General features: G+C 43.5%; 2 protein-coding genes across 7 annotated transcripts in view; one reads left to right on the top strand and one right to left on the bottom strand.

The window, feature by feature from the left end:
* Nucleotides 1–18150, top strand: part of LOC102684121 (microtubule associated scaffold protein 1) — a 71460-nt gene extending 53310 nt beyond the window's left edge. For all 6 annotated transcript variants that reach the window (XM_015345670.2, XM_015345671.2, XM_015345668.2 and 3 more), the window contains 8 exons: nt 1981–2047; nt 7192–7406; nt 8534–8639; nt 9119–9192; nt 10417–10512; nt 12586–12702; nt 13279–13376; nt 14926–18150. In XM_015345670.2, coding sequence (XP_015201156.2) covers nt 1981–2047; nt 7192–7406; nt 8534–8639; nt 9119–9192; nt 10417–10512; nt 12586–12702; nt 13279–13376; nt 14926–15142 — 990 coding nt within the window. In that variant the 3' untranslated portion in view covers nt 15143–18150. The remainder of the gene's footprint in view (nt 1–1980; nt 2048–7191; nt 7407–8533; nt 8640–9118; nt 9193–10416; nt 10513–12585; nt 12703–13278; nt 13377–14925) is intronic.
* A 132-nt stretch (nt 18151–18282) lies between these two features.
* On the bottom strand, nt 18283–25906 carry pdgfrl (platelet-derived growth factor receptor-like). The gene is made up of 6 exons (XM_006630112.3): nt 25643–25906; nt 23553–23808; nt 22363–22514; nt 21433–21726; nt 20572–20708; nt 18283–19498 (listed from the first exon to the last, which is right to left on the bottom strand). The coding sequence occupies exons 1-6, from the start codon at nt 25695–25697 to the stop codon at nt 19310–19312; spliced, it is 1083 nt and encodes a 360-aa protein (XP_006630175.1). The 5' UTR covers nt 25698–25906; the 3' UTR covers nt 18283–19309.
* Nucleotides 25907–25967: the final 61 nt, after the last annotated feature.

The raw sequence follows: 25967 nt of genomic DNA on the forward strand, positions 1-25967 counted from the left end.
GAAACCCATTCCAAAGACTTTGCATGTATATAGGATTAACATATTGATGGTAACGTTTCAGGTTTGACCTCCACGGTTGTCTCTCGATCGTAAGCAAGCCTGGACAGATTGGCCTTCATTCAATTTTTTTGTGTGATTTTTGTGCCTGGATTATTTCGGCCTCAGCGGTGACTTAAAAACAGATGGGGTGACTATCACCCCTGTAGAGGTGCCTGCCCAAACCCAACACGTACAGTATGAAGAATATGAAGGACTGTAGGGGAGAGCTTTAAACGCTTCTAGCGACGGAAAGCATCCCACGCTGTGGAGCTGGGAGAGAGAGAGAAATGTACTTGTATGCGCTGCACCGCAGAGAAATGAGAGCCAGGCTCCCATTATCTGTGAGGAGGGCCGGGCGTGTTCCCCCGGCGTCGCGGCAGCGCCTCGGTAAGTGGTGATCGATCAGCTCAGTGTCAGACAAGACTCCCTGTTTTTCCATACGCGAAGGGCTGTGGCTTTTGAAGCAATCGCAGGCTGGCCCTGCGTTCAGAAAGAATACGGTAACTGGCTGCGGTAGCGCAGCAGCAGCAGTGAGAGTCAAGGGCCAATGGAGCTACTTTTGCAAGTCTCTTAAATGTAGACGGACCAGTTTCGTCCGTCCCCCCCCCCCCCTACCACCCCCCCCCCATTTTGGATGTGGAGTTTCCACCTGCACTCGTGTGCCGTAGTTTCCACGCAGTGGAGCCGGGGACATGGGCTGCTCCGGCAGCAAAGCGTGCCTTTATACTGCCTGTGCGGGGAAAACGGTAACTTCTTCTCTTTGTTTTGCACTGCAGCTTAAGCTCGGACCAAGGCGCTGGATGCTCGCACTCTTTCACCTTAAGTGGCTGCTCCGTTTGTTTCGCCTTTATCTATGTGGGTTTGTGTTTTCTGCCCTCTTTTTTTTTTTAATCGAATGGCAGTCGGGAAATATTCTTGAGCCTTTTAACAGCAGCAGTTTAAATGTCCCGTGATGTTGCGTGAGTGCATTGTGGATTGGAGGATCTTGACTTTATTTAACTTGGTGCTCAGCCTCCGGAGGAAAGGGAGAGTTTTTAAGGGTGACTTAGTGTTTTTTTTCCCCTTCTCTGCGTTGAGAGAAGGCTGGATCTGGCTGAGGTGCTGCAGTGCTGGTTTCCCAACAGCTTTATTAGCGAGAAGTGCTGTTCTGGAGAGAGGGGATTGTTTTCTGTGCTTTACCTGCAGTGCCACAGTCCTCATCACAGCTGGACTGGAAATGCCAAATCGCTGTGGCACTGAGCAACAACAAAGGATTTTATAAACCTTCCAGCTTTTAAAAAAAAAATGCGGTTCTGTATGGCAAATGTTTCAAGGTAATATTGCCTTTATTTAGATATTTGAATATGTGCATTTCATATTTGCTGAACATTTTGTGTCTCTGAACCAGATGTCCGATGCGGAGTATTTTTAGACGGCTGTGCCCAGTACAATTACCCCAACAACAAATGTCATTTCCTTGCTGCAGTCCGCAGTATTTTAATCCATTTTCTGTTAACCAAACAAAATGCAACACAGTGCAGTTGTGAGGGCTGAAGGCGTGTAGCTGTCCGTCTGTGTTTAATATCCTGATCTAGTGTAAATCAACATTGTTTGCCAAAGTACGCTGCAGTTAGACTTTTAACCTTTAAGTGAATCTCCTCCAAATTTTAGATTTGTTACAGGGTTTTAGATGTCGGGATTTGTCATGAAGAGAGATAAACATGGACAGCGTTGTGCAAGCTGATAATGATTTCAACAGGAATTTTAAACTCCCAGCTTCCAGGTTTCTTTGTGTTCAGTGTCAATAGTATTCCTGTCTTACAGGTGTGGCTGTAAAACCTTTAATGTTTTTTTTTTTGAAGAGATGTGCTGGCAAACGTCTGTAGTTCCGTATAGCTAGAAATCTGGTCAAAGATATAATCCCTAAAATATTTACTTAGTAACAAGTGTTTCCTTTCACAGCGCGAAGAAGCCCTGAAGCAGCGTAAGGAGTTATCACAGGAGCTCGTCAACCTGAGGTCAGAACTGGGTAAGGAAAATCTTAAAATATTTAAAAGGTGTGGAAACAACGTCCTTCAGTAACGGTGACTGCGTAGTTTTTTCTTCTGCAGAAGTTAAAAACTGTCATGTGGCTTTGGCTGAAAAGAAGGTAAATCCTGGCCAGGCCTAATTAGCTTATGTAGCAGTCACAAGTCTGGTAATCGATTAAATGCTAGCTGTACAGTTCTTGGGGCGGGATTCTCCTTTCTCCTATGTGGGGCAGTGCCTGCTTCTGACTGGTGCAGAAGGCCATTTTTCTGTGAACGATGTAAGAGTATTGGAGAGCTGTTGGATGATTTTATTGGCTTTGCGGGTCTGGTAGATCACTCTGGCATTGAATTCCCCTGGGACCTGTCAGCCTGACCCTAGCTCTCAGAAACCCTGCCACTACCCTGTCTCAGCCCAGTGGGGCCTCAGCACAAGAATGTCATACCAGTGAATGCCCTGTGCTTCGATAGCAACAGGCTCTGAAGTTTATCAGTTCATATCTTTTTTTTCTCCTTCTTATTGGGAAGCTTGTGACATTTAACTGTTGTCATTGGGGTGGACAACTTTATTCAGTATTATAATTCATGAGATAAACAAGTTATGATGAATATGGAAAAATACATGATTCACTGAGGCTTTAAAACTGTATGACAGATAATATCCATTGCCTTTTAGACTCCAAATTCACCAGTTCACCATCTCGTGTTTTAAAGCTACGGTTATACCCTTACACTTTAAACTTGCTGTGGCCTGAGGAAATGTGACATTGCACAAATTAATCTGTGTGCCTTGTTTCAATAACACCTTCTTCTGACGCACAAAAACAATTATGAGAACCCTGCTCTTGCTGCTGAAGCCAGAGACTTGCAGTAACTGAAATGGAAACACACTGATGCTATTCTGTGCACAACACTTTTTCCCCAACCCATCTCCAGTTTCAGACTTAAGCGTGAGTCTATTTTTCTGGTATCTGGTTTGCTTGAAAGTGTGGACAGTTGAGTTCTGTTGGCTCCTGTCCAAGCCTACGCTTTCTGTTCTGCAAGGCTTCATTACTTCTGAGTAACTCTCCCAGTCACAGCCCCACATTATCAGGCCTGTGACCCGTGTTAAGCATCACGGTTTGATATGATTAACATACTTTGCAGATACTGATACGTTCTTTAACAAAGCAACACATTGAAAATATCCTTTATAGTATCGGTTGCTTTGCAGTTTATCATTAGGAAACATCTTGTATTTGTGTCTCTGGTTAATGAGCCTGGAAATGACCCATAACCTTTCTTACAGATATCTGTGGAATGTGTCGGTGTGCATGCCACAACTTGATGTGTATCCTTGTGATTCACATATGCCTGAAAGCTGAACTCCTTTTAGTGAGGAATTTAAAACACTTCAAAATTGCTCCATTGCATGAAAATGTTTTTATCCTGCTGTCATGCATTCAAGGCTCATTCTTTGTTTCATTTAAGATGTAGTGAATAACCGTAAGATGAGTTACTCCTATATTCAAGATCTGCTGCAGGACACGTCCACGCCACAGAGAAATATTCCAACATCTTAAATGCAAATAACTTTTAAAACGGCATCTTACATAACAGGTGACACACCCTATATTTTTGATAACACCTGTTTTAGTTCTTTGGAATCAAAAACTCCAGAATCAAAAAAAAAAAATCAGAACTTCCAAGCTGATATTTGTATCCGAATATTTTCAGTTCCTCCACATGCTCCCACTTGCCTGTCATCCTCAGGACAGTTTGTCTTTAATTTTATATTTAAGTTAGAAAATAGATCCATCAAACTTCCCATTCAGATCCAGTGTTGTCTCTCCTTGTTCCTGGTTTCTCACATACTGACACTTTTTTATTTAGAGTGCGCAGCTGTTGGGGAATTCTGTTCATTACCCTGTTTTCAGCAAATTTAAACTACATATCATGTGATAAATACATCGTGTATTAGGCCTGTTTAAGCTCTACTATTTTAGATACTGCAGTTACACAAACAGTGGCAATTTAATGTGGCCCCAAGCTGGACTGATTTAACTAACTAGTGTGTAATTGTTGTAGTATCTCAAAGTTTCTTGAAACAAAGCTTTTCTTGTGAAATGGTGGCTGTTTTATAGCTGATATCAATACCCAATTGGGAATCATGGAGAAATTTCCCAACTAAAAATAGATTGATAAATCTGTTGTGCATATTCCTTAGGAGTTATTGTACTGTTAGTTTTTGATTCATCTCGCAAGATAACGAAAGATATTCTCAGTACGTGATACCTTTTAGGTGGTTTTAGAGATTGCTGTGCTATTCATATTGTGGATAATAGTTGAAGAAATGTCTGAAGTTGCAGTCCTATATGTTCTTTTTTTTGAAGATTCATGTTACTTTTCCGTTTCCCTCAGTCATTTTCTTTAAGATTAAAGATTAAAACGTCTGACTCTCAGGAACTGTGCATTTCCCTGTGGGGTTAGCTGGACAGCTCCAGCTGAGAGGAGAAGGTTATCTGGTTAATGAGTTATATCGGTTAGGTTATTGATCTGAGAAGCTCTTCCGGCTTTTCCCTGTGGAGTCTCAGGCATTCCACTTTCATAATGTCTTTGTTTTTCTGGACACCTTTGACACTTTGTGTCCAGTAGTGTGGTATACTGTATCCCCTAATTTCCATTCAGTGGATTGAGCACTAATCTCGCCCTGCCTAATGTTCTGGGCTTGTTTGCCTAAAACTGTGCCTCGCAGCTCTTGTGGTCCTGGGTTTGATTTCAGGCTGGGGCGACTTCCGAGTGCAGTTTCTGCCCATGTCTGCCTGGTTCTGCAGTTACCCCCCATCTGCCAGAGGAAAGCTGGCTATATAATTGTCTCTGAATCGTCCCCGATTGTGTGCCATGCATCTCTTCCCGGGTCTCGTCCTTCCTGAGCTCCAGGGTGTCATGACCTTCACCGGGTATAAACAGCTGTCTGACTAGTCTAGAGTTTATAGATCCTGGGGGTGTAAAACCAGCCCTCAAACTTTCAACTCGCCCAGCTGTAAATTCAGTCCATGGTATTTCACGGAATCAGAGGTCTTGGAGCTGTTCTGCTAAGATTTGAAAATCTAGGAAAAATGCAAGAATCTTTTCTGTAGCCCTATATAATATTGGAAAAAACGTTCTTTGTTGCAAGTACACAAGTAGTGTTGCCTTCTGTAAAACAGCATATTTAACGCAAAGTGATGCACAGAAAGTTAGTGCATCATGGATGGAGATAATTACTAACCCTTCTATTCTGATTGATTTATCACAAGATGTTTTTGATTAAAGTACTGTATGCACAGTGAAAGTTACACCTTACAGTTAAGTATGTGTTGTACCAGTTCTGGCATGTACAGTATCTGGCTTGATATATGCAGAACTTATACCCATGTTTATATATGTTCATGGGATGCATTGCACTGTGCATGCTGCAGAATATCAGCATCATCATCAGCTGTTCCTATATTTCCTTACACGCGTGAACACTGTGTTAAAGATCCCAGGAGAGAATGTTCTGTTGCAGGTGAAAAAGTCTCATATCTATGGTCACCTTTATAAAATTCCATAGTAATGGCATTTAGCTTGTTTACAGCATATGATAGCATTTTTCTAGTTTAAGAATCGCCTTAGTATATATAAGTTACATCATGATCTGATTGTTGATTGTTGTTAGGTCATGTTGAAGTTCATGAGCACGTTTTCCTATGTATTCGGTTGCCCACTGTGTGAGTTGTAAAGGGAATTACTCCCACCTGCCTTCAGCATCTCCAGTTTATTGTGCCTGGGGAAAGGAATAAGCTTTCTTTAGAGAAAACATACCTCTTGTGATTGTCTTCGTGGTATTACTGAACACACTGTATGTCGAGTTGTAGGTTTGAGGTTGCAGGTGAGAGTGGCAGGTGCTAAACATGTCACTTCTGCTAGAGAGAGTCCTGGGTGAGGTTATATTTACTAATGGATAATCAACAGCAAAGCTAAACTGGGCGTCAGTAGGGAAGCACACACAAGTGGATGTGACAGAACTGTGTAGAACTGTTTTCTGCACATCAAGCTAGCAAAATTTACCAGATCAGTCTTTTTTTTAAAAAGAAATAAAGCTCCGACTATCAACAGTGAGGAATCATTTCTAGCGCTAAAAAGGCTCCTGTGTTCAGCCTATATTACTGTTTTATATATATTTTTGTAAACTGCACTGAAAATCTGTTGTAACAAAGTATGGACACAAGATATTTAAACAATTGAAGAAATCATCATTTTAAATCAATTAGGATTTGAGGTTTGATGTGGGAATGGTCTGGAATTTTACTGCTGAGCCAGAGTGTTTATTTAAATTAATTGTTTTTCTTGTCTGAGCTTCAGATCGGTAATAAACAGCTGTTTCACCGTGAAACATGGCAGGAATAAACCTTACAATCTTTTAGAAAGTTTGGCTTGTCATGTCTTGAGGACAATAAAAATAGACTGCTGACTAGATCAGTTAAATGTCAACTCAGTGTTAAACGCTTTGAAAAAGTGCAGTACAGTGGTTTCCTTTTACTTACTAAAAAATATTTCCTTCTGTAGTCAGCAGGTGCCACTTGCTATATGTCACTTTCAAGCCAAATGCTCCCCATTAGCAAACACTTCTAGTCTGGAGAAGTTTATGAAATAAGCAAACTGTTCTGTTTACAATCGGCATTTTTTGCAAAACACAATGTACAAGGATAGGACACGAAGCTGTTTTTTAACTCGTTAAAAACTTGTGTGATCTCCAAGTGTTCCACTTTCTTTTTTTTATCCAGTGAAATGTAAGCAATAGAAAAGTAAAGGTAGTAGAGTCTGTAGAAAAATCCCTCCCCCATCCTACCCTGTTATAGATCAGACCAGGTTGCCGATATAAGAGGTTTGTGGACCAGTAGGTGGCGATATTCACTTGGAAACAGAATCCGTTTCCTGCGTGTCGGATACGGTAATGGGATCTGCCTTGCTGGGGGACTGTGTCCGTGTTTCGAATCCACGTTCCTGAGCGGTAGCTCTGTGGGTTTCCGTCTTTGTATCCCGGTCCCCTCCGTAGTGACCGCCCCGCGTCTGTCCTCGCGTGGCGGCGGTGCGGTCCCGGCGGGGCTGACGGCTGTCCCGTTTCCCCCCTGTCGCCGCGCAGTCGGCACCGCCAGCTCGTGCGAGCGGCTCGAGAGGGAGCGGGATGAACTCCGGGGGGCGTACGAGGCGCTGCTGCAGCGGCTGCAGGAGCAGCACCGGGCCGAGCTGGCGGAGCTGGAGGAGCGCCTCCGGGGCTTCTACGCGGCCGAGTGGGAGAAGGTGCACGAGGCCTACCAGCGGGAGGCCGACAAGATCAAGGCGCAGATGCAGCAGCAGGTGGGTCGGGTGTCGGGGGTCGGAGGGTGACTGGGGCTCAAGTCGTCTTCGGAAGGCATTCCCTCTGTCCCCGCTGATCTGCCCCTCGGCGGACACGCCTGCGCGGGACGTCCTCGGGCAGGGAAGGGGTTGCGGGGATCCCGAAGGGGCTGTCTGAGGTGAATGGAGGGGGGGGAGTGCGGTCAGCGGGTCTCTCCTTGGAGGACTGGGGCGAATGCAGTCTTGAAGCTATATGCACTGCGCAGCAGAGTAAGACGCGGAACGAGAAAGGAGCTGAGCAGCAGGAGAACCACTTCAGTTGCCATAAATACAAAGTATTGGGCGACCCAATTTGAGACTTAATTTCAGTCGGCGTGGGTGTACCTCTCCTGGTTTTCTGACCTGAAACGACACCAGTGACCTTTACCGCAGCCGATTCAACTACCATCTGCCATTCCCTTTTCTCTGATGAGAGTGTGCACTGGATGCGCTCTTCAGAGAGGATATTTTCAAAATCCTGGGAGCAAACATGCTAAACAACCTTCTCTTATCCAGTCAATAGGTATTGGAGGAAGGGCAGTTCGTTAATCAGCAGACTAAATGTGTCAAAGACTGGAGACGACTCTCGTTGAATTTTCTTGGCATTAATTTACCTGACATGTCCAAAAATATAATCTGGGTTCCAAGTGCAGAGTACATGTGGAGAAGGGATTGACCAACACGAGAGAAATTTCTGCAATATCTTTTCCCCTTGTGTGTATTGCGATGTCATTTTATTTGGGTTAAAGTGTGATTCACCGAATGAATACCATTCTGATGAAATACACCCTGAGTTCGTCAATCGGCGATGGCAGGGGTATGGTATAATGAGACCAGTATGTTAATGTGATATGAAACAGTGATTTATTTCAAGTAGTTTGGTGTCCCTTGCTCATTGGATTTATGATGCCGGTTGCACAAAATCCCATCTTGCTACTGAAAAGGGACAACATGTTTTATGATAGTACAGTGATATTGTCATGCAGCCATATGCTTTAGAAATGGAGATGTTTTTTAATGTTATCCCTCGGGGATCTGCAGTTTCAAAACCATGTTCCCAAAAAGTTAAATGCAGCACAGTTTTCTTTTCTGTTCTCCTGCCTCTCTAGGTTGATGAATTAGGCTCAAAGCATGAATCTTTGAGGAAAGAACTGGAGACCAGGCACTCCGAGAAGATTGAGCTCCTGAAACAGCATTATGAAACCTCTATAGAAGGCAAGTTCCCCTTCATAATGTCTGGTGATTATAAAAATGTCAAGAAAAGGCTGATTTCTAAATGGAAAAATTACACCAAAACGTGGAGTTTGTCAATTGTGACCAACTGCTCCATTTTCCTTTTAAAGTTTCTTGCATATAACGTATACATGTTGTTTGAAGGATACAGGTTATACCTGTGCATTCCTGCCCTTATAAAGAAATGCATCTAGCCCTAAGGAAGGGAAGTACTTAGTTATTTTCTCAAATGGTGGCTGTCCTCTTACCCATTTACAGCCTGCCTTAAGCATGTTGCGTTGTATTGGGAAAATATTCAACTGAACTTTGTCCAGTAACTGTAGACACTCAAAAATGTGAGCTAAACTGGAGTCATCTTACAGAATGATGTTGTAATGTAGCATGACTTTTAAAACGGTTTCCATTTTATTTGCTGTCGTAAATCTCTGTATTTTGTTTCACATCTCTGTGCATTTTTTCAGACCTCAAGATATCTCAGGACTTGGAAAAGCAATCTCTCAACAAATCATTTCAAGATACTGAATCCTCACTATGTGTAAGCTGACATTTACTATAAACTATTTTGTGTTCTGTTAAATGGATCTCAAAAATGAATGTCTAACCTGCAATAACATATAACTTTTATAAGTATTGCGTGACAAAGGCACCACTTGACTACTGCTAAAGAAAACATCAGTAGCTGCAAGATGGTATCCTCCTGAAAATCACTGTTACTTTAAAACCTTACAGCTGGCCTGAGCTGAGCAACATGGTCTTGACATTTTATTATTAGTCTTCCAGTTTTTTAATATTCCTTTAGTTAGAAAATCACACACCCCTGGTTTATAATTTCATAACTAATCCCTTCCTTCATTAACTCATAATCTATTGAGTTGGATATATGCTTGAATTATAGTCAGTTTACAGCTACGATGAAAAATGCTAACATAGACCCTTCTATTTCCAATTTGGATATTACAAGACAGCAGAAAATATTAGGCACCTCTTTACACAAAGAGTTGTAGGGATATAGACCAATTTACCCAGCTATACTGTTGAAGCCAATATCTTGGCTTGCTGCTTTAAAGAGCCTGCAGACTCATGTTGATTAGCTTCTAGCAAGCAAATGAGTTAGAAGAGAAAAACCTGTTGTTTCTAACATTTTTTCATGCCTTAAGGAGTGCAGGATTTGCCGTGCTGTAGTTTCGGGTTTTAGTGTAACTTGTAGTTGATCTGTATCTCAGATATGCACGGAGACAGAGGTTTCAAGGATTTTTAATACAATTGTTTTTGATCAAGGAAGTCTCTGGAGAATAATGTAAATATGTAAATTCCTGACTAGCGCTCAAGGGTAACAGTGATTTTTTATTTCTCTTTTGGAAGAGAAAAAGAAAATAATGGCGAAGAATGCAGTGACTCATAAATCAACATTTCACTGCCGAGATCCACTGTTTTAGCATTAAGCAGCGGTGGTGTAAGGGTTCGTTTATTTGGCACAGTGATCCTCAGAACATTTCTCACTGTCCCAGGTGAGAAATGGAGTGTTAGCACAAAGAATCTAAAGCCTGAAGCTTTTACCATTAAATTGGGTCCTTTTACAAGAAAGGCTGAAAAGTTCAGATCCCTTTGGGAGCTCAGGTCTTATCAGTCACACACACTTTATTTCCACCAAGCAGAGTCTGTTGATGCTTTTCTTGTTAGTAGTGTTGTCTTAGTGCAGGCTGCTGCAGTACCTTGTAACAAGGGAACGGCTGACAAAAAATATCTGATTGTGTTTCAGGAGCAGATTCATGAATTAACAGCTGCAAATGACTCTTTAAATGAGAAGCTGAAAGCTGAAGAAGAAAGGAGGAGAGCTTTAATGGACAAGAATCAGGTAACAGTAAAATTGACTGTATGAGATTCTAGGTGTTGTAAGTTATGATGGACTATTTTCTCTGCGAATTGTGATCTCGAAAGAAGAGCACTGCAGTGTGCCGGATTACTCCCTCACACATTCAAAGACAAATAGCACTGATACAGTTCTCTTTGTGCAGGCCACCCTCTGCAGTAGAATAACATAACATCACTTTATTAGCCCTATACAATTTCTTGCATTAGGAATTCATCTTTTCACAGACCCCAGCTTGCTCTCCATGTGACACACAGACAGGGAGAGAAGCTTGGGGGCAGAGCGCAGGGTCAGCCATTGCACAGCGCCCCTGGAGCAGTTGGGATTTAAGGGCCTTGCTCAGGGGCCCAACGGAGTAGGATTCCTCTGCCAGCCGCGGAATTTGAACCGGCAACCTTCCAGCCACAGGCGCAGATCCTGAGCCACAGAGCCACCTCTCCGCCCCACACTGGGGACACCGATGCCGACTCCAGGGAGCAGGTCGTGTGCAGGAAGATGTAGTCCAGGCAGCTTTCACTCCCCGGGAGTTTCTCCACGTCGTTCCGGCGTCGCTTGGGCGACATCTCCCTGGTGGATGGCTTCAGACGAAGTGCTCGATTAGGGCTAACCCTGTCAAGCAGAGCACATTTATTGGTTCATGTCTACCACCAGCCCACTGGAAATTTGGGATAAGCCATAGATTCACCTATTTTAAAGTTAATCTGCTTTCAGCAGGTGTCCATCTGCCAGTGGGTCACGTTTCTAACCAACAGTCGAGTCGTCAGTTGAGGTATTGTTGACAGGTTGAGGTATCCATCGACGATGCATACTGCCCTCTGCTGGATTTTATAGTAAATGCTGTTGTTAAAGACATGGTGTTTGAATTCTGTTCTGTGCATCAAAGGAAACAAACCTGAGGGGTTTGGAACCAGCAGCCCGGCCATTTTGTTGAAGCCGATACCCTGGCTTGTTTAAGAGAAGTGACTGGATAAGATCCTGGGATCAAGGAGCTACTAACTACCGAACAGATTATCTGGCCCGAATGGCCTCTTTGTGTTTGTCTTCTGTTCTTATATTTCTTTCAGCTTCTAGTAAATGGTATTCCATGTTTGTCGTAGCAGTTGAACGTGTCAGAAATGCTGTAGGGGAATTCCTTGTGCTGTATTAAGTTGTCGTCAGCAGTGGGTCTGCTGTGAAAGTCACAGGCAAGGAGCATGAGCAGCCCCTGTCGCGTGCTTCGACCCCGTCCCCTCGCAGAGCCAGGATAAGCACATTCGCCGGTCTCCGAGCCGTAGGTGCCACCAGCCGTCCCAGTTTGTCCCCCAGGTGCTCGGTGGGGTGCAGATCGAGCCGGCAGGGAATCCATGGCGTTTTGCCACACTGGGGTCTTTCAGGAAATGTTGCACGAGCAGCAGGAGGACGTGTGCTGTTCCTGCTGGGACGTCGGCACGTCAGGAAGGGCAGCCAGTGAGGCCCAGGACTGCATCCATGTCAGGCCATGCGGTCAGGCTGGCACTGGGCACTGCCAGTGGAACTCCCTTCTGTATCACTATTGAGTCCTGAATTACGGATCCCAGTCACGCCGAGCACACTGGCATCCACAATATTCTGTATTAATCTGAAAGCGTAGATAGTCCATAAAGAGTTTTAAGTATCTTTTAGAGAAATGTTTCATATTCTCAGAATAATGCTTAAAAATAAATCACGTGAATCTTGGTTGTCTCATTACTACAGAAAAAATCAGCTACTTTTTTTTCCTATCTGTAAATTTGAAACATTTCTTGCATTGAGGCATTTGGTTTCATGGGATGCTATCAGAAGTTTTGTGTAACAGGTGTTTAATAAATAGCATATAAAGCAATTGCCTCTTAATTACAGGAACCTTTGGAATGCTTAGTTTTGAAAACCAAGTGCAACACAATATTTTTGGTCCTCTTGCCTGTCAGACTTGGCTGTTCTTATTGTTGCCTAATCCCCGGTGTCACCAGCCTTGACAAGGCAGTGCTGGTGTCTGGGATGAGAGACTTGAGTGCAGCACGGAGCTGAAAGATCTGTGAGGTCTCCTGTTTTCCATTTCAGAGGGACTCCCACACTCTGTATTTGGAGCAGGAGCTGGAAAGTCTGAAAGTGGTTTTGGATATCAAGACTGAGCAGCTACACCAACAGGATAAAAAGCTTATCCAAATGGAAAAACTGGTGAGTTAAATTCTAAGAACTCGGAGGAAATTGCTTGGGATTTGGTCTTCTGTTTTAAGAAAATACGGCATAGTGAGTGTTCTTAACGCAGCACGTTATTAATTGCATTTTATGTCGTTATACCATTTCCCTGATGTGAAGTAGTTTTCTTTAGAGGCCGACTCACTTCAGACTTACAGCCCTATGCCACAAAACAAAGAAAACATTTCATATGTCAAAAAAATCTAATGTGAGCACCCGTTTGTCAGAGTACGTACTGTGGTTTCTCATCGTTTTCCCCCTCACCTCTGTATAGAAGTCATTTGGGGTCACGTTAGCTAAAATAATAACATATGAACCAGGACTTAACGTGTTCAGCACATGGGAATGGGTTTTATGGGTTCTAATGTGCATAAGTTACATCGTTTCCATGCGTGTTCTCCGTCCACTGGACACACCGGGAAAGACCCTACGGTTAAAGATCTGGTAACTGCTTTGTGGATATTCGGTGTCCATTTTTGTCAGCGTGTACATTCCTGCCGCCTATGGCCGTGGCTGTAGAGCTGGGTGAGAGGTCACCTTTCTTCTGTCCCCTAGATGGAACGAAACATCAAACTGGAGGAAGGGTTGAACAGGGTCCAGCAAGAAAACGAAGACCTGAAAGCGAGGATGGATAAACATGCAGCGTTGTCGAGGTAACCTCCTTGCTCCCTGGTCCTTCACGGCTCCGTCGTAGACGGCGAGCAGAGCCGACGCCGCACACGGTTCTTTTAATCCGCCGTGGCTGGAGCTGGGGTTTTCATTCTCTCGCGGCACACCTGCACCCGGGATGCAGTGGGAAAGTGGGTAGAGGAAACTCCAGTCTTGAGGCAGTTTAAAAGTGTTTTGGATTTCATCTTGAAAGCCTCCCGCTCGTCCCTGGGGCGTGAACATTGCAGCCTGCAGTTTTGAAGCAAATCATGAGCACAGCCTCAGTATTTCAAGTATTGCAATACCACCTGCAACAGCAAATATTCAGTACTAGAACAGACATTTACCTGTTCCGTATTGTAGCTGTGCACTTAGCACATGAAACCACTAATTAGGCAATGTGTTGCATTTTAATAAGCTAATGCGCATTTGAACATCCACAGTAGTAGCGTTCCATTACAGTTCTTAAAAATATCTTCTAGGTAATGTTATGTAAAAGCTTGCAAATTAAAAAAATAAATGCAAATCTTTCCATTAGCCAGCTTCACTTTGCCAAGGATAAAAAGAATGTCACCAGCCGACTGTGCCCTCTAACACGCAGTGTACTGAATTGCGTGTGTGGGGGTCAGGTCACAGCATGAGCTGCATGATTTGTTACTGGTCCTGTAGATGCAGGAAATGGGTTCCTAGCTGTGTACTAATGGTGCACCCTTTCCAAATTAGAAGTTTGTTCTCAGTACTTCAACGGCATGCAGATGAAAGATACTCATATTATCTCCTTAATATCTAACCACCTGCTACCGCCCACAGCAGAGTGAACTGGGTAAGCACACACATCCACAGCATGTCCCTTAGCCACAGCAATTAGGTTGGATTCCTGATCCCAACTGCAGGAGCTGATGGATTGCACTGCAGGGCTCTTTGCTCAATCAGCTCATTAGTGAGAGGTGACTGGGCATAGGTGATGAGATGGTTTAACCTGTGTGGTGTCGAGCCTTGTGAAAATCAAGAAGGAGAAGCACAAAGTGGAAACAGTAAAGCCCCAAGTCTGTGCTGTGCAATGAAAGATTATAAATAAGGTTTATTTGTTTTTGAAGCATTTCTGAATGGGTGGAATCGTGATCAGTGAAAATATTTCATTCATTAATTCCCACTATTCCATCTGGGACGGAGGTAATGCATAATTGTGTATTCCCTCAAGATAACCTACAGCAAACCAGTAAGAAGCTCAAGCTGGTTTTGGTTTTCAGGTAAGGTGAATTTGTTAAATGACAAGTTTATGCAGTAGATCAGTGCTGTATTTCATGTGCAAAGCCTGGTAAATGGCAGAATTGTGTGTTCAAGACGTCCGCTCTGCTGTTAATTCTGTGGTTCAGAATCATGTTTTCCCCTTCAAATGCCGACCTGACAGTTTCAGTCCCCCTCTGTGGTGCCGCATGTCTCGAAATGAGATCGAAGCTCTCATCAGCGGCAAGCGTGCGGCGAAGAAGTCGGTTTTCAAGTATGAAAGTGACGATTTAATACAGCCGGCGCCGCTTCTCTCCGTGTCCGTAGGCAGCTCTCGACGGAACAGGCCGTTCTGCAGGAGTCCCTGGAGAAGGAGTCGAAGGTGAACAAGCGGCTGTCGATGGAGAACGAGGAGCTGCTCTGGAAGCTGCACAACGGGGACCTGAGCAGTCCGCGCCGGCTGTCGCCCTCCTCCCCCTCCGGGGTGTTCCAGTCTCCCAGGAACTCCGGCGCCTTTTCCAGCCCCCCCGTGTCGCCAAGATAACGCCCCAGCCGGGCTTCCTGGGAGCCCCTGAAACATGTGGACAGTGTTATTCATGAGAAACAAGCTATATTAGCCATGTGTGATCATGACCCGTGAACTGGAGAAGAACAGATCCGAAATGGATATCCTTTCTGCTGATTCTTGAGAAGAAGAGTGATATAAAGACTTTATAAAGACAACGTTGCACAGAAGCACTTACGAGCAAGAGCAGTCTTGTTCTTTTGCCTTTTTGTCTGATGTGGGGGGGGGAGGAAGGGAAATCTCAGGGCCTGTAGATAATTTCTCAGTGTTTGTCACTCAGTTTCCTTGTGTTCACAGAAGAGACGTTTCTGAGCAGGTTGGTGTGCGGTGTGAGTGAAATTGGTTTTAGCACTTTGGATACACATTGTGTAAGGCTGCCATCAGTGAGTTTAGTTACAACAAATGAGCAAGTTTCCGAAATATGTGAACTGTAAGATTTCCATAAAATATATTTCCATTCTAACATAAAAATGCAAAACCACGTTACACGTTAGATTTTCAGTTTGAAACATTTCTCCTTTCCAGCCTTTTGCATAGCTATGTTTTGTTGTATACCTATATGACCATGACTGTTAGCTATGTTTTGTATCCGAATTGTGACATTTAAATGCATACTGACCACAAAAGTTTTATTGCAGTCCATGCCTATTAAGAAATACACGTATTACAAAATGCTTTTTGTTTTAAAAAAGTGACTTTTTAATTCCGGCAAAGACCTGTATCAAATCGAAGTCCCTGCCTCCCCGTGTGATGGCAGACAAAGAGGATTTCATCCAAAGGTCTCCCTTTTGTGACACCAAAAATTGAATCTTTCAGTATTAACTTCTGCTTTGCTTTTTATACACGTCAGCATGATTTTGTTGCTTTCAGGCCACTTTAGTCAGGGTTCAGCAGTTTATTTGGAGAGCTCTTACATTTTGCACAAATTGTGAGGACGGGCTTTCTTGTCAAGTGTAGCATTAGTTTAATGGCAAAAGGTAGCGTTTGTCTCTGATGTAAAGAACGGTGCCATTTTAACCTTTATTGCTGCATAACCCATTCCTTTGTGAAGCAAATATTGTCGAGAGTTAGGATTTCCATGTAGTTGCATTATTTTCACATAAATAAACTAAGACTTAAACTTGTAGTGCACTGCCTAGACTTTAAACATTAGCATATTGAAATGGCATATTATCCCATTAATACTATTTTAATGGTTGCTTTAACTCAAAAGGGCCACTCCAGAGTTCAATTCAGTAATTCATAATCCCATATCCACCTCTTGAGGATTGAGCACTGTTCTAAAACTGAGCAATTTGCAGCCTCAGGTGCAGAATTTTCCCCATCTCGTGCCACCAGTATGCATTTCACTCCAGAATGTTAGCTTTTTTTTGGGGGGGTAGATACGGTAAGGATTGGATTTTCTGAATCGGATTGGGGCCGACGGGGAACACTGTGGGTACATACCCCAGCATCTCCCTAACCGATCGTGTCGAACAATAGAAACTCATCGAGTGTTACATCAGCTTGAGTTTTGTTTCCATTTCTGGAGGGTTGCTACTCCATATGGGTCCCCCAGCTGGTCGGGCACAGTTAAAGCTTGCTGAAGATGAAGCCAAAGGCTCACTTTTGCCGGTCAGTATACATTAAAATCCATGTGTGTCACCTTCACTGTGTTAGACGTGTGAACCCTGGGTCTGCTGAGCGCTGTATGACCACAGGATCTAAAAACGGTCTCTGAGCGCACTAGATGAAAGGGATTATTTTTGCCGATCATGGGACCAATAAAAACATTCTTTGTGTGTTTTGAAGACCACAGGAGCACCTCACTGTAGCTGCGAACACTCACTGAGGGGTGTCCGGAGAAGCTTGCTTTCAGAATTCTTTTGTTCTTGTCGAAATTTTAACCCGATTTGCAATGATGTCACTAGAGTTTATCGAAAAGCTTACCTTAACGCGTGCGTTCAGGTTTAAAAAAAGGAAAGGTTTCTGAATAGGTGACAGAAAGGTAACTGTGTGGATGTTGAATTTGTTGGTGTGTAAAGTAGGAACTGTTGAAAATATGCAATTATTAATAAAAGTCATAACTATAAGTATTAAAAGATCATTCGGAATTTCATTTTTTTATGGTTTGATTTCAAAGTTAATTTGAAACTGTAATATTTAAATTAAAAAAGCTAACAACATTGAATTTGTTAATCTAAACAATTATTAAAAACAAGAAAAGCATTTTCTTGTTGTTTGATGTGAATCTGTTCATTCTACGTTTTTGCTCTAATTTGCGAATTGAGAGGAAAAGGGGCTTGTGCAGCATTTGGATTCCCAAGTGGACTGATGCAGTTTTTCTAAGCAAGACTCATTTGTGAAGAACTAATGGAGATTAGGGCTGCATGCTCACAAAAAAGTCCTGGATTTATATGTGGAATGTGTATATTATAAAGCTAAGTTTAGATGGGAAGTTCCCCAAACAAGTCAAGAGGTGAAACTCATACTGTACACGTTTTAAATTTTGTAAAATAAAATATCACTTGAATGTAGTAACATGAATGAAGCTGTTAAACATCATAACCCCTCCATGAATTATACCCATGATACAACAACGTGAATAAAATCTGTAGCAAACCCGGATTTGACACCTCTCGGGACCACTGTTACTGAGGTGCATCTGCGGAGAGTCCCTTCAGTTCTAGAGTCACTCAGGGTGTTTCACCATTTTCACTTTTCTTCTCTCCACCTAGACTGCTGCTCTGCACTTGAAGCTGGAACTGTCTCATGAATATTTCTGAACAATTGTTTGCCTGTAATAGTTTGTACAAATGGTTGTAAAGGACTTTCTTAGCTTTCTTCCAGTATTGTTACCATAAAGTGCTCCCACAGTTCCTCACCTATAGAGTTTCATTGCAATGGGAATCCCAGATTACCACACAGCCTTTCAAAATCAGACCTATGCTCTTGTGCAAATGTTTTCTGTCATCAGTAGCTCATTAAAATACCTTCTTGTGTGACCATCGCTCAGTATTTATTACATCAAACCCATAAGGCCACATTGTAGCTTTCACTCTGCAACACCACTTGTACTGCATGTATCCATGTACAAGTGGGTCTGAAAGCAGTTCAAGCTTTGGGGAAAAAAAGAGACCTTTTCATGTTCTAATATTTTATTCAGGAGTATTTTATAATAACCAAGTGATAGTCAAATATTGTACATTAAATACTGTAAATTGTTTTCACCAGAACCATTTCGGTACAGTCCCGACAAACTGAAGTGGCAGGGTGGGTTCTGTGCTTTGGGAGTAGAATAGAAATACAGTATGTTGAATCCGAAACAGTCAGGCTTGTGCCTGCATTCCACATAAGGAGTCAATTAGCACCAGGCGTACTTCAAGCACAGCTCAACCATCAACTATTTTTCATGTTTCTGCCAGAAACTGGAATGCTTGTGCAGTTGTGCATATTTCACTCTTGTGTTCCAAGAGCTGGTCTCAAAGGTAGTTTTTCAAGCAGAAAATTCCAAACGACTCGAATAAAGCAGTAGGCTGTTGGTAGCTTACAGGGTGAATTTTCTCTTTTTCTAAATTGGAATTATCAGAACGATTTCCACCCAGCTGGTTGGAATTCCTCAGTAAAAAGCATTCAGATTCCAAGCATTTTGCTGTACCTTATGTGGGGGGGGGGGTGGGTGGTACTCCACAAAAGCTTTTTTTCGTGTTTTTGAAATGACAAGTCAAACAGTAACACATGCAATTTGCTGTGCCAGGAAGTATGTAATTGGAGATTTTTTTTAAAGTACTGTAGGTTCTTTATTTACTGGGCTGAAATGTACTGCTCTAGAAGGCCCATTTGTTTTATTTTTTAAAAAGATCTTATAACCTTACTTTTTATTTCCCTTTCTTCAAAAACCCCGCAGTGAAGTCAAATCAAATAATAACCCTCTTCTTGACAACAGCCTCTGAGTTTTTTTTTCCACAGCTTGACAGTGGAGTGGAGTACTTATTGAACGCTGCACTTGTGATTTTGTTTGGGAAAAATGAACCCCTTCGACGGCTTGAGTGACATTATTAACAAACGCAAATGCCGCCACATTGCAGGAATTGTAATGCTGGAAAACAATGGTGATACAAAGAGGAACCAATACTATGTTGCCATCTTTTTCTCACAATCATATTATTAATAAGAGGCTACCTGGGCAGCCACAGAGGTCTCTCCATGAATATTTTTGGCTGTGCAGATGTAGTCTCCAAAGTCTATAGTCTCGATATCTTCAACAGCGATCACACTCTGTGAAATGCGAGTTGTGTGTCCGGAGCCTCTGTTTATCAGTCTCCAGGCTTCTGTAATGCTAACAGGTCTCTGATCCTAAATTTAGGGAATAAACAAAATGCAAGTCTATAGTATAGGAAGGACAACCAATACAAGGAGTGACACTATCTACTCTAACCAAAATAGAAAAATGGATTTTACTGACCCAGCACACCGATACATTGCAGGTATTCATCAATTCTGTGATTATTCACAGTTTTTGAGTACTCTGGCATATAGTACAGGCTTCTAAACTTTCCTAAACTGTTGTGAAATTTTAGGGAACTATAGCCAAGTTCCAGTTTTAGGAACGCAAGGTGTTTTATTCCAGCACTGTCTTACTACCTTTCCATATCACAAAGAACAACAGTGTGGTCGTTCCTACACATTCCTACCTCGTTCCTGGGTGTAATAATCTAGTAATAGGTACTGTATGTACATCGGGAATACCTAACTGGACAGCAAATGCCAGTTTTGAGTTAACATTTTGAATACAAAGCTTAAAAAACTAGTTGGATTTGCTTAAAGATTAATGAAAAACGTGCATCTAGCTCAATAATTTTAATTTGAGATTTTAAATTATGCTGCAAGACAGACATAAATGAGGTATACCATGTGTGAACAAAACGCAACAAAAAAACAGTGTGTTGCAGGCATCCATCATTCATCATTCATCATCATCCTGCATTGTTACAGCTGCAGGTGAAAGTGACTGAGGTTAGAGATGTCTGGACTAAGTTTTCTCCCTAACTTGTCTCCTCTTATCTGTGAAAGGGAAATGGGCAGGATGCTGCTGGTCATTAAGTAGAAGTAAACAAAGGTTTCCCTAGGTAAACTGGTCCGGTTGATGAACTGTTATCACAGAAGGCTGCTCTGCTCGGGGTCATTAAGTCTGCAAGTTTAGAGCTTGGCTGAGCTGAGCGTTCTGGTGTAAAGGACACTGAAGGGAAGCAGGTCTGAGTGCCGGAGGACTATGGCGGTGGTGGTGGTGGGGGGGGTAGGATGGAGGCCGACATGGGAAGAAAGGTACGGGCTGTTTTTATCAAGCATGTAGCTGCTGCTGCTCCTCATAGACCCCAGCCCTCCCACCCCTGCCCGTGACCGAAACTGCAGCGGAGGGCACAGCTCACCTGTCCGGGGAAGGTCCACACAAAGTCCACGTCCACATCTGGATCCCCAAGAACCGTGCAGGTGACGTTGATGTTGTCGCCCCCACCCACTGTCGTTGAGGAGGCTTCAATTGTCACGGAGGGGGGGCCGCTTGGAACTGCAGTCAAGGCAGGGAAGACGTTAAAAAAAAAACCCCAGTCAGGCCGACGTCGACGGGGATGAACTTGGTGCTTTTCAAAAGCCAAGCTTTACAGTTTAGGAAGCGGTGTAAAACAAATACGGGCAAAGTTTTAAAAAAAATCACCTTTTTATGTCGGCAAGTTATTAACGCAGAGTTGTTCAGCGGCAGAGGGCAATGTGCCGTACACGCAATGGTATTGGCCGACTGTAGGCTTCACTATTTTAAGGCATGTATGAGTGATTGCTTGACCCTTTACAACAGGTAGAGCTCACGACATGTTTGCAGCTCACATATTCAAACTGTGGCAATTACTGTAGTATGCATTACTGAAAGCAGAGAATACAAATATTTACAATTAATGCCTGATTTCAAGATTGTATAGCTCTTTTTGCATCACTAATGTATTCCATTTTTAGGGTCTTAGAAAAGATGGGCATTTCATTGATTTAGCAGGATAACTGTGGTGCAGTGTCTGGGCACGCAGTCCAAAAGTGTGCTGTGTTGTTTAATTGGCATGTCTAAATTCTCCCCTGTGTGAGGATGTGTGTGCCCTGCGATGGACTGGCGTCCCGTCCAGAGTGCGTCCTGCCTTTGTCCGGCTCCAGCTCATCGTGACCCTGTGTCGAGCAGCTATTGTAAATGGATGCATTTTGAGAGAGGATGACTACCTGAGTGGGTCCAGTCTTTCAGAACAGTTTACCTTCTACGTAGAGCAGCTGGTACTTGACTGACATCTGTGGTGTACTGCGGGAGACAGCCTTGCAGTAGAATATGCCAGTGTCCTCCAGGCTGGGCTGCTGGATGATGAAGCCTTTCCTGGGGTTGTAGGAGATCTGGGTCCCATCCACAGACACCTCCCCTGGGGGCACCTCTCTGTGCAGCGTCACCTTGGCCAGAGGGCTGGTAACTCGACAGGGGATGACGGAGGGCTTGTCAGGCCGAAGGTAGATGATGTCAAAATGGGTTGTCGATGGGACGAACAGTTCATCCTTGTCTGAGGGGTGAGAAAAAATGGCGAGAAACAACGACCAACTGCAATGGTTATACCCGTAAGTTGTGTTGGCCGGGCGCATGGCCTGTCACCCTCGGACAGCCCCCACAGAGCGCTGATTTTCCTAAGCCGGCACAACACAGAGGCAACACGTGGGATTGTGAAGCAAAGCTAAACGTAGCACTAATGTAACAGCAAAAAAACATTGAAAAAATGGGACTATTTAGCAAAATTTTGTGAGTTATGGAGTTAAGAACAGAAGATAGGAAGGACGTTGGGATCCTAATCTTGCTGATATCTGCAATGTATCCAGTATTTATCTGTGTAGATATTTATCTTGCCTTCTAGACCACACAGCTCTCCTGCCAACCCATCTGCACCCCTGCAGCTGCTCCCTGACTCATTCCTTGTGACAGTGACGGGGGGGTTCAGTCAGTCTCACCCTTGCATTTAGGCTGCTATCCTCTCAGCCAGGAGAGTTTCGCCAAATAACCTCTAATCCATTCGCCCCTCTATCGCATCCATTAGGATCCAACCAAACAGCCGAGCCAGGGCATTCGTCTCTTTTCTCTGGGAACCAGGTCTCGCGGCTTTGCAGCGGTTTGTCTGCTCTGCGCTGCTGGCGTCTGGCCTGCTCACCTGTGAAGTAGATGTACGCGCTGGAGGTCCTGTCCGTGTCCCTGGTGCACTCGTCGCCATCACAGAGCAGGGCCCAGCAGCTGAACTCCCCAGTGTCCGCGGCTACCGGGGACGTGAGGATCAGCTGGCTGTACTTGTCCTGCTGCCTGATGCTGATTTCACCCGGAAGGAAAGAAGACGCTTGTTCATACACACAGTGCAGCTCCTTCCCAAGTACATGTGACTGAATTAAATACATTTTGATAATTGGCATTGATATTTACGCCTTTTTATGTCTTTCTGGTCCTGTCTTCACTGGGTACGGCCTCTTCTGTCAGCTTGTTTTGTCTAATATTGACTGACGTGTTAATGATCATAAGGACATTTTACACTCTTTAAACATGTAAAGAATATATTGTGGGAATGTCTCCCGCTGGTAAAACCTGCTGCGATATGTCCAGGATGGGTTTGTGCAAACGCAGTTCATTTCAGATGCAGTTATTTCTGTTAGAGGAGGAATCAGCTTTAAAAAAATAAAATAAACACGACAGAGCGAATAAGAATAATGACTCTGCCTATGTGAAACCATCCTGACACCCGTTGATCAGTAGCTGGGGCAAAACCAGTACATTTTCACAACTGTCAGAATTAATGTCATCATTTAACTGTGCTGCCCCTTGGTTGTCTATGCAATAATCTGCATTTGGATGGGCCTGCCAGAGAAGTCCCTCTACGTGACTGAAGACATTCATGATCTCATTTCCAGGAGATGAAACCTGAAAATGTGTACAGTAAGCAATGCAATGTCTAAGGTACCAACATATTTACCCCCCCCATCTTCAGGTTCTTGAATGTGGAAGCCCAACCATTACGTAAAACTAACCTGACCCGAACCTTACTGGTGTCCCCTGTCGTGCTCACCTGCCTTCTTTCCAACTAGACGCCTGCTCTCAGCTCACGGCTGAAACCATGTCTCGTTACAAAATAACCACAGGCCAGTAACGTCTTTTCCAGATATAGCTGTAGAGGATTATGCATGTTACATCATGTCGTGTAATGTTTATGTAGGAGTTATTAGAATGTTTTTTAGCCTAATTAAAACAAAAGCATTCCCATTTTTTTTAAAATAAATTCCTGATCTTCGGTTCCCTCGTAAATAAGGTACATGCAGTGGTATAATTCAACTTTCCCTCTCCCCAGCGGAGCAGTACCTGAGCCTGGAGTCCTTGAAGGTGTCCAGGTACGTCGGATACGCCCATCCGATCCGGCTGCCTTTGCAACGCAGCTCAAGGTCCTTCCCGGAGCTGAGCGTCAAGGAGTCGACCAGCCTGAGGAAACGCCCCTTATCCAGGACCTGGGTGAGGATGGACTGGCCCTTGCCCGCGGACTCGCTCTCCTTCCTCTTTCCAGACCTGTTCTTCTGTCTCCTGCCTCCTTCTTTCCGGGGATTACCCTGCTGGCTGAGGCCTGGAACAGAGCGTCTCACGAGTTAATGAGCTTTCCCAGTCCGGAAAGCGCTGCCATGGTAAAGGAGGAAGTCTCCCATGAGTCAGACGTCATGCTAACAGGCAAGTCAAGGTTTAACTGCGGGCTGTCCTACAGACCCTGCGGCTGTACAAAATGCACTTTATTTCATACACCACAAAGTTATCACAAAGGCTGGACTTCCTAAAAGTTAAAGGTGAGAAATATCCAATGGCATGCGTCGCAGTAAACTGCCTGATCAGCCCAGTTCTGTTATGATCTTTTGATGAAACCGAGCTGGCTCTCCAGTAAAAAAAAAAAAAGATGAAACAGCACAAAATCCAGTTACTTCTGAGAGGGAATTTTTCCAGTTCCCAAGATGTATTTCATATAAGAACTAGAGGAGATTCTTAGTAAATGGCTTATTTTTTTAAACGCATTGATAAAAAAATCTGAATTTATGGTTAGGAAGCAAGGAGACATTCTGCATTAAACAGAAAGATCTTCCTTGATTATTCTCCATCTTTTTTCAAGAGTGATGTGAAATGACAGACTTGCACACTCTAGTGGTTCTTCTCCTTATCTTATCTTACTCATATAATCTTCAAGAAAGCCAGACAGCCAGCGAACAAATTCGAGGAACCAACAATCAATGTGATCGTCTTCGTTTAACTCCGCCCAGAAGAGCGCAAGAACTAATATCCAATGCTACTAAACTAAAGCAAACTGTGGAGACACTGCAGATGGGAAAGAGGTGGAAAGTTGCGCAGCTGGCTATGGGACATGTCTACCCACTCCTTGAGTCATATCCTTTCGTTGTGAGGAAGAACGATGAGGAGGCATGATCTGTAACATGTGTCAGTAACATGCCCTGTCTTTTGGTATTTCAGTCTAGTGAGCAGAGGGATTGTCAGTTCTGTGTTCCTCTTCGTTATGTTATGGATTCAGCTCTTCAGCGGCTATCATTTCTATTCCTGATGCTACTGTAAACTCACCGTCTGTGTTGCACGGGCACTACTCAAGGAAAATTATCTTAGTGTTGCTGTACCAAATGGCCATCTGGAAAATACCTCAAACAACATTTCTTCCACACAGCTGTACAAACATTATAGCAGGAAATATTTTTAGAACTGGCACATGAAGTATAAAACCGGACTCAATTCAGCCTTCATCTCAGTTGGAGGTGTATTTTGAAATGAAAGATGAATGGATTAAGAAGGGCAAAGCATTAATTTTTGAGCGCCGTCTGTCAGCAGTCCAAGACAAATTTATTTTTAACTGTTCTAGAGCCTAGATGTATTTAAATATACACGTGAATGCATTTGGAAATATCTCTTCACAAGCCTGTACTCCTCCGTGATTAAAAAAATAGGTTGAAACCAAGCACCTGTTGCAGATTAAGGGAAGTCACAAGACTGGCTCTGTACTGCACATCACATCAGCTGAGAGGTATGATCAGGGAAAACAAAGAACTGCACTAGTTCTGGCCAGCGAAAGGATTCCAACAACTTAAAAACTCCTATTATGTGCTGTGATGTATCTTTTGAAAAAACATTTGAAATAATTCATTTTGTTTTACTGGCCCTTCAGTAAATAATCAAAGAATAAGCATATACTGTATTTCCAAGTTCTGTCTTACTCCATAAATGAAACAGGACAAGAAATGCAAATGCATACATTAATGTAAGCTTCAGGTAACTGAGGATGGGTTCATACACTAAGTAAGCCACCTAAAAAGTCCTGTTTGCAAAACAGTCCAACTAAGCTTGGAAAGAGCTGATTTTTTGTTTAAAACATCATTATTAACAACAACAACAACAAAAATCTATATGCTCACCATTTTGAAACTCCTCACAGAGGAGAACCAGGGTCATAATGATCCAAACCTTCATCCTGTGGCCGTGGGGGTGTGCTCGTCTGCAAGAGCCTTCCAGTCCTGGAGGAGCACGAGGGGCTGCAGGGCAGGAGAGGAACCGAGGGATCGCAGAGAAAGGGTGCAGCTTTCCGGGCCCAGAGTGTGGAGCAGAGCTCTGGAGCAAACCCAGCAGCCCTCAGCAGCGAAGTGTAACATCCCGAGGAAAAGCTGAAGAAGTCTGAAATCTCAGCCTACAGCTCACTCCCTTCGGGGTGTAGCAGCTGCCCACTGCTGCCACCTATTGAAA

Source organism: Lepisosteus oculatus, chromosome 1, assembly GCF_040954835.1.
Source record: "Lepisosteus oculatus isolate fLepOcu1 chromosome 1, fLepOcu1.hap2, whole genome shotgun sequence".
Taxonomy (NCBI): Eukaryota; Metazoa; Chordata; class Actinopteri; order Semionotiformes; family Lepisosteidae; genus Lepisosteus; species Lepisosteus oculatus.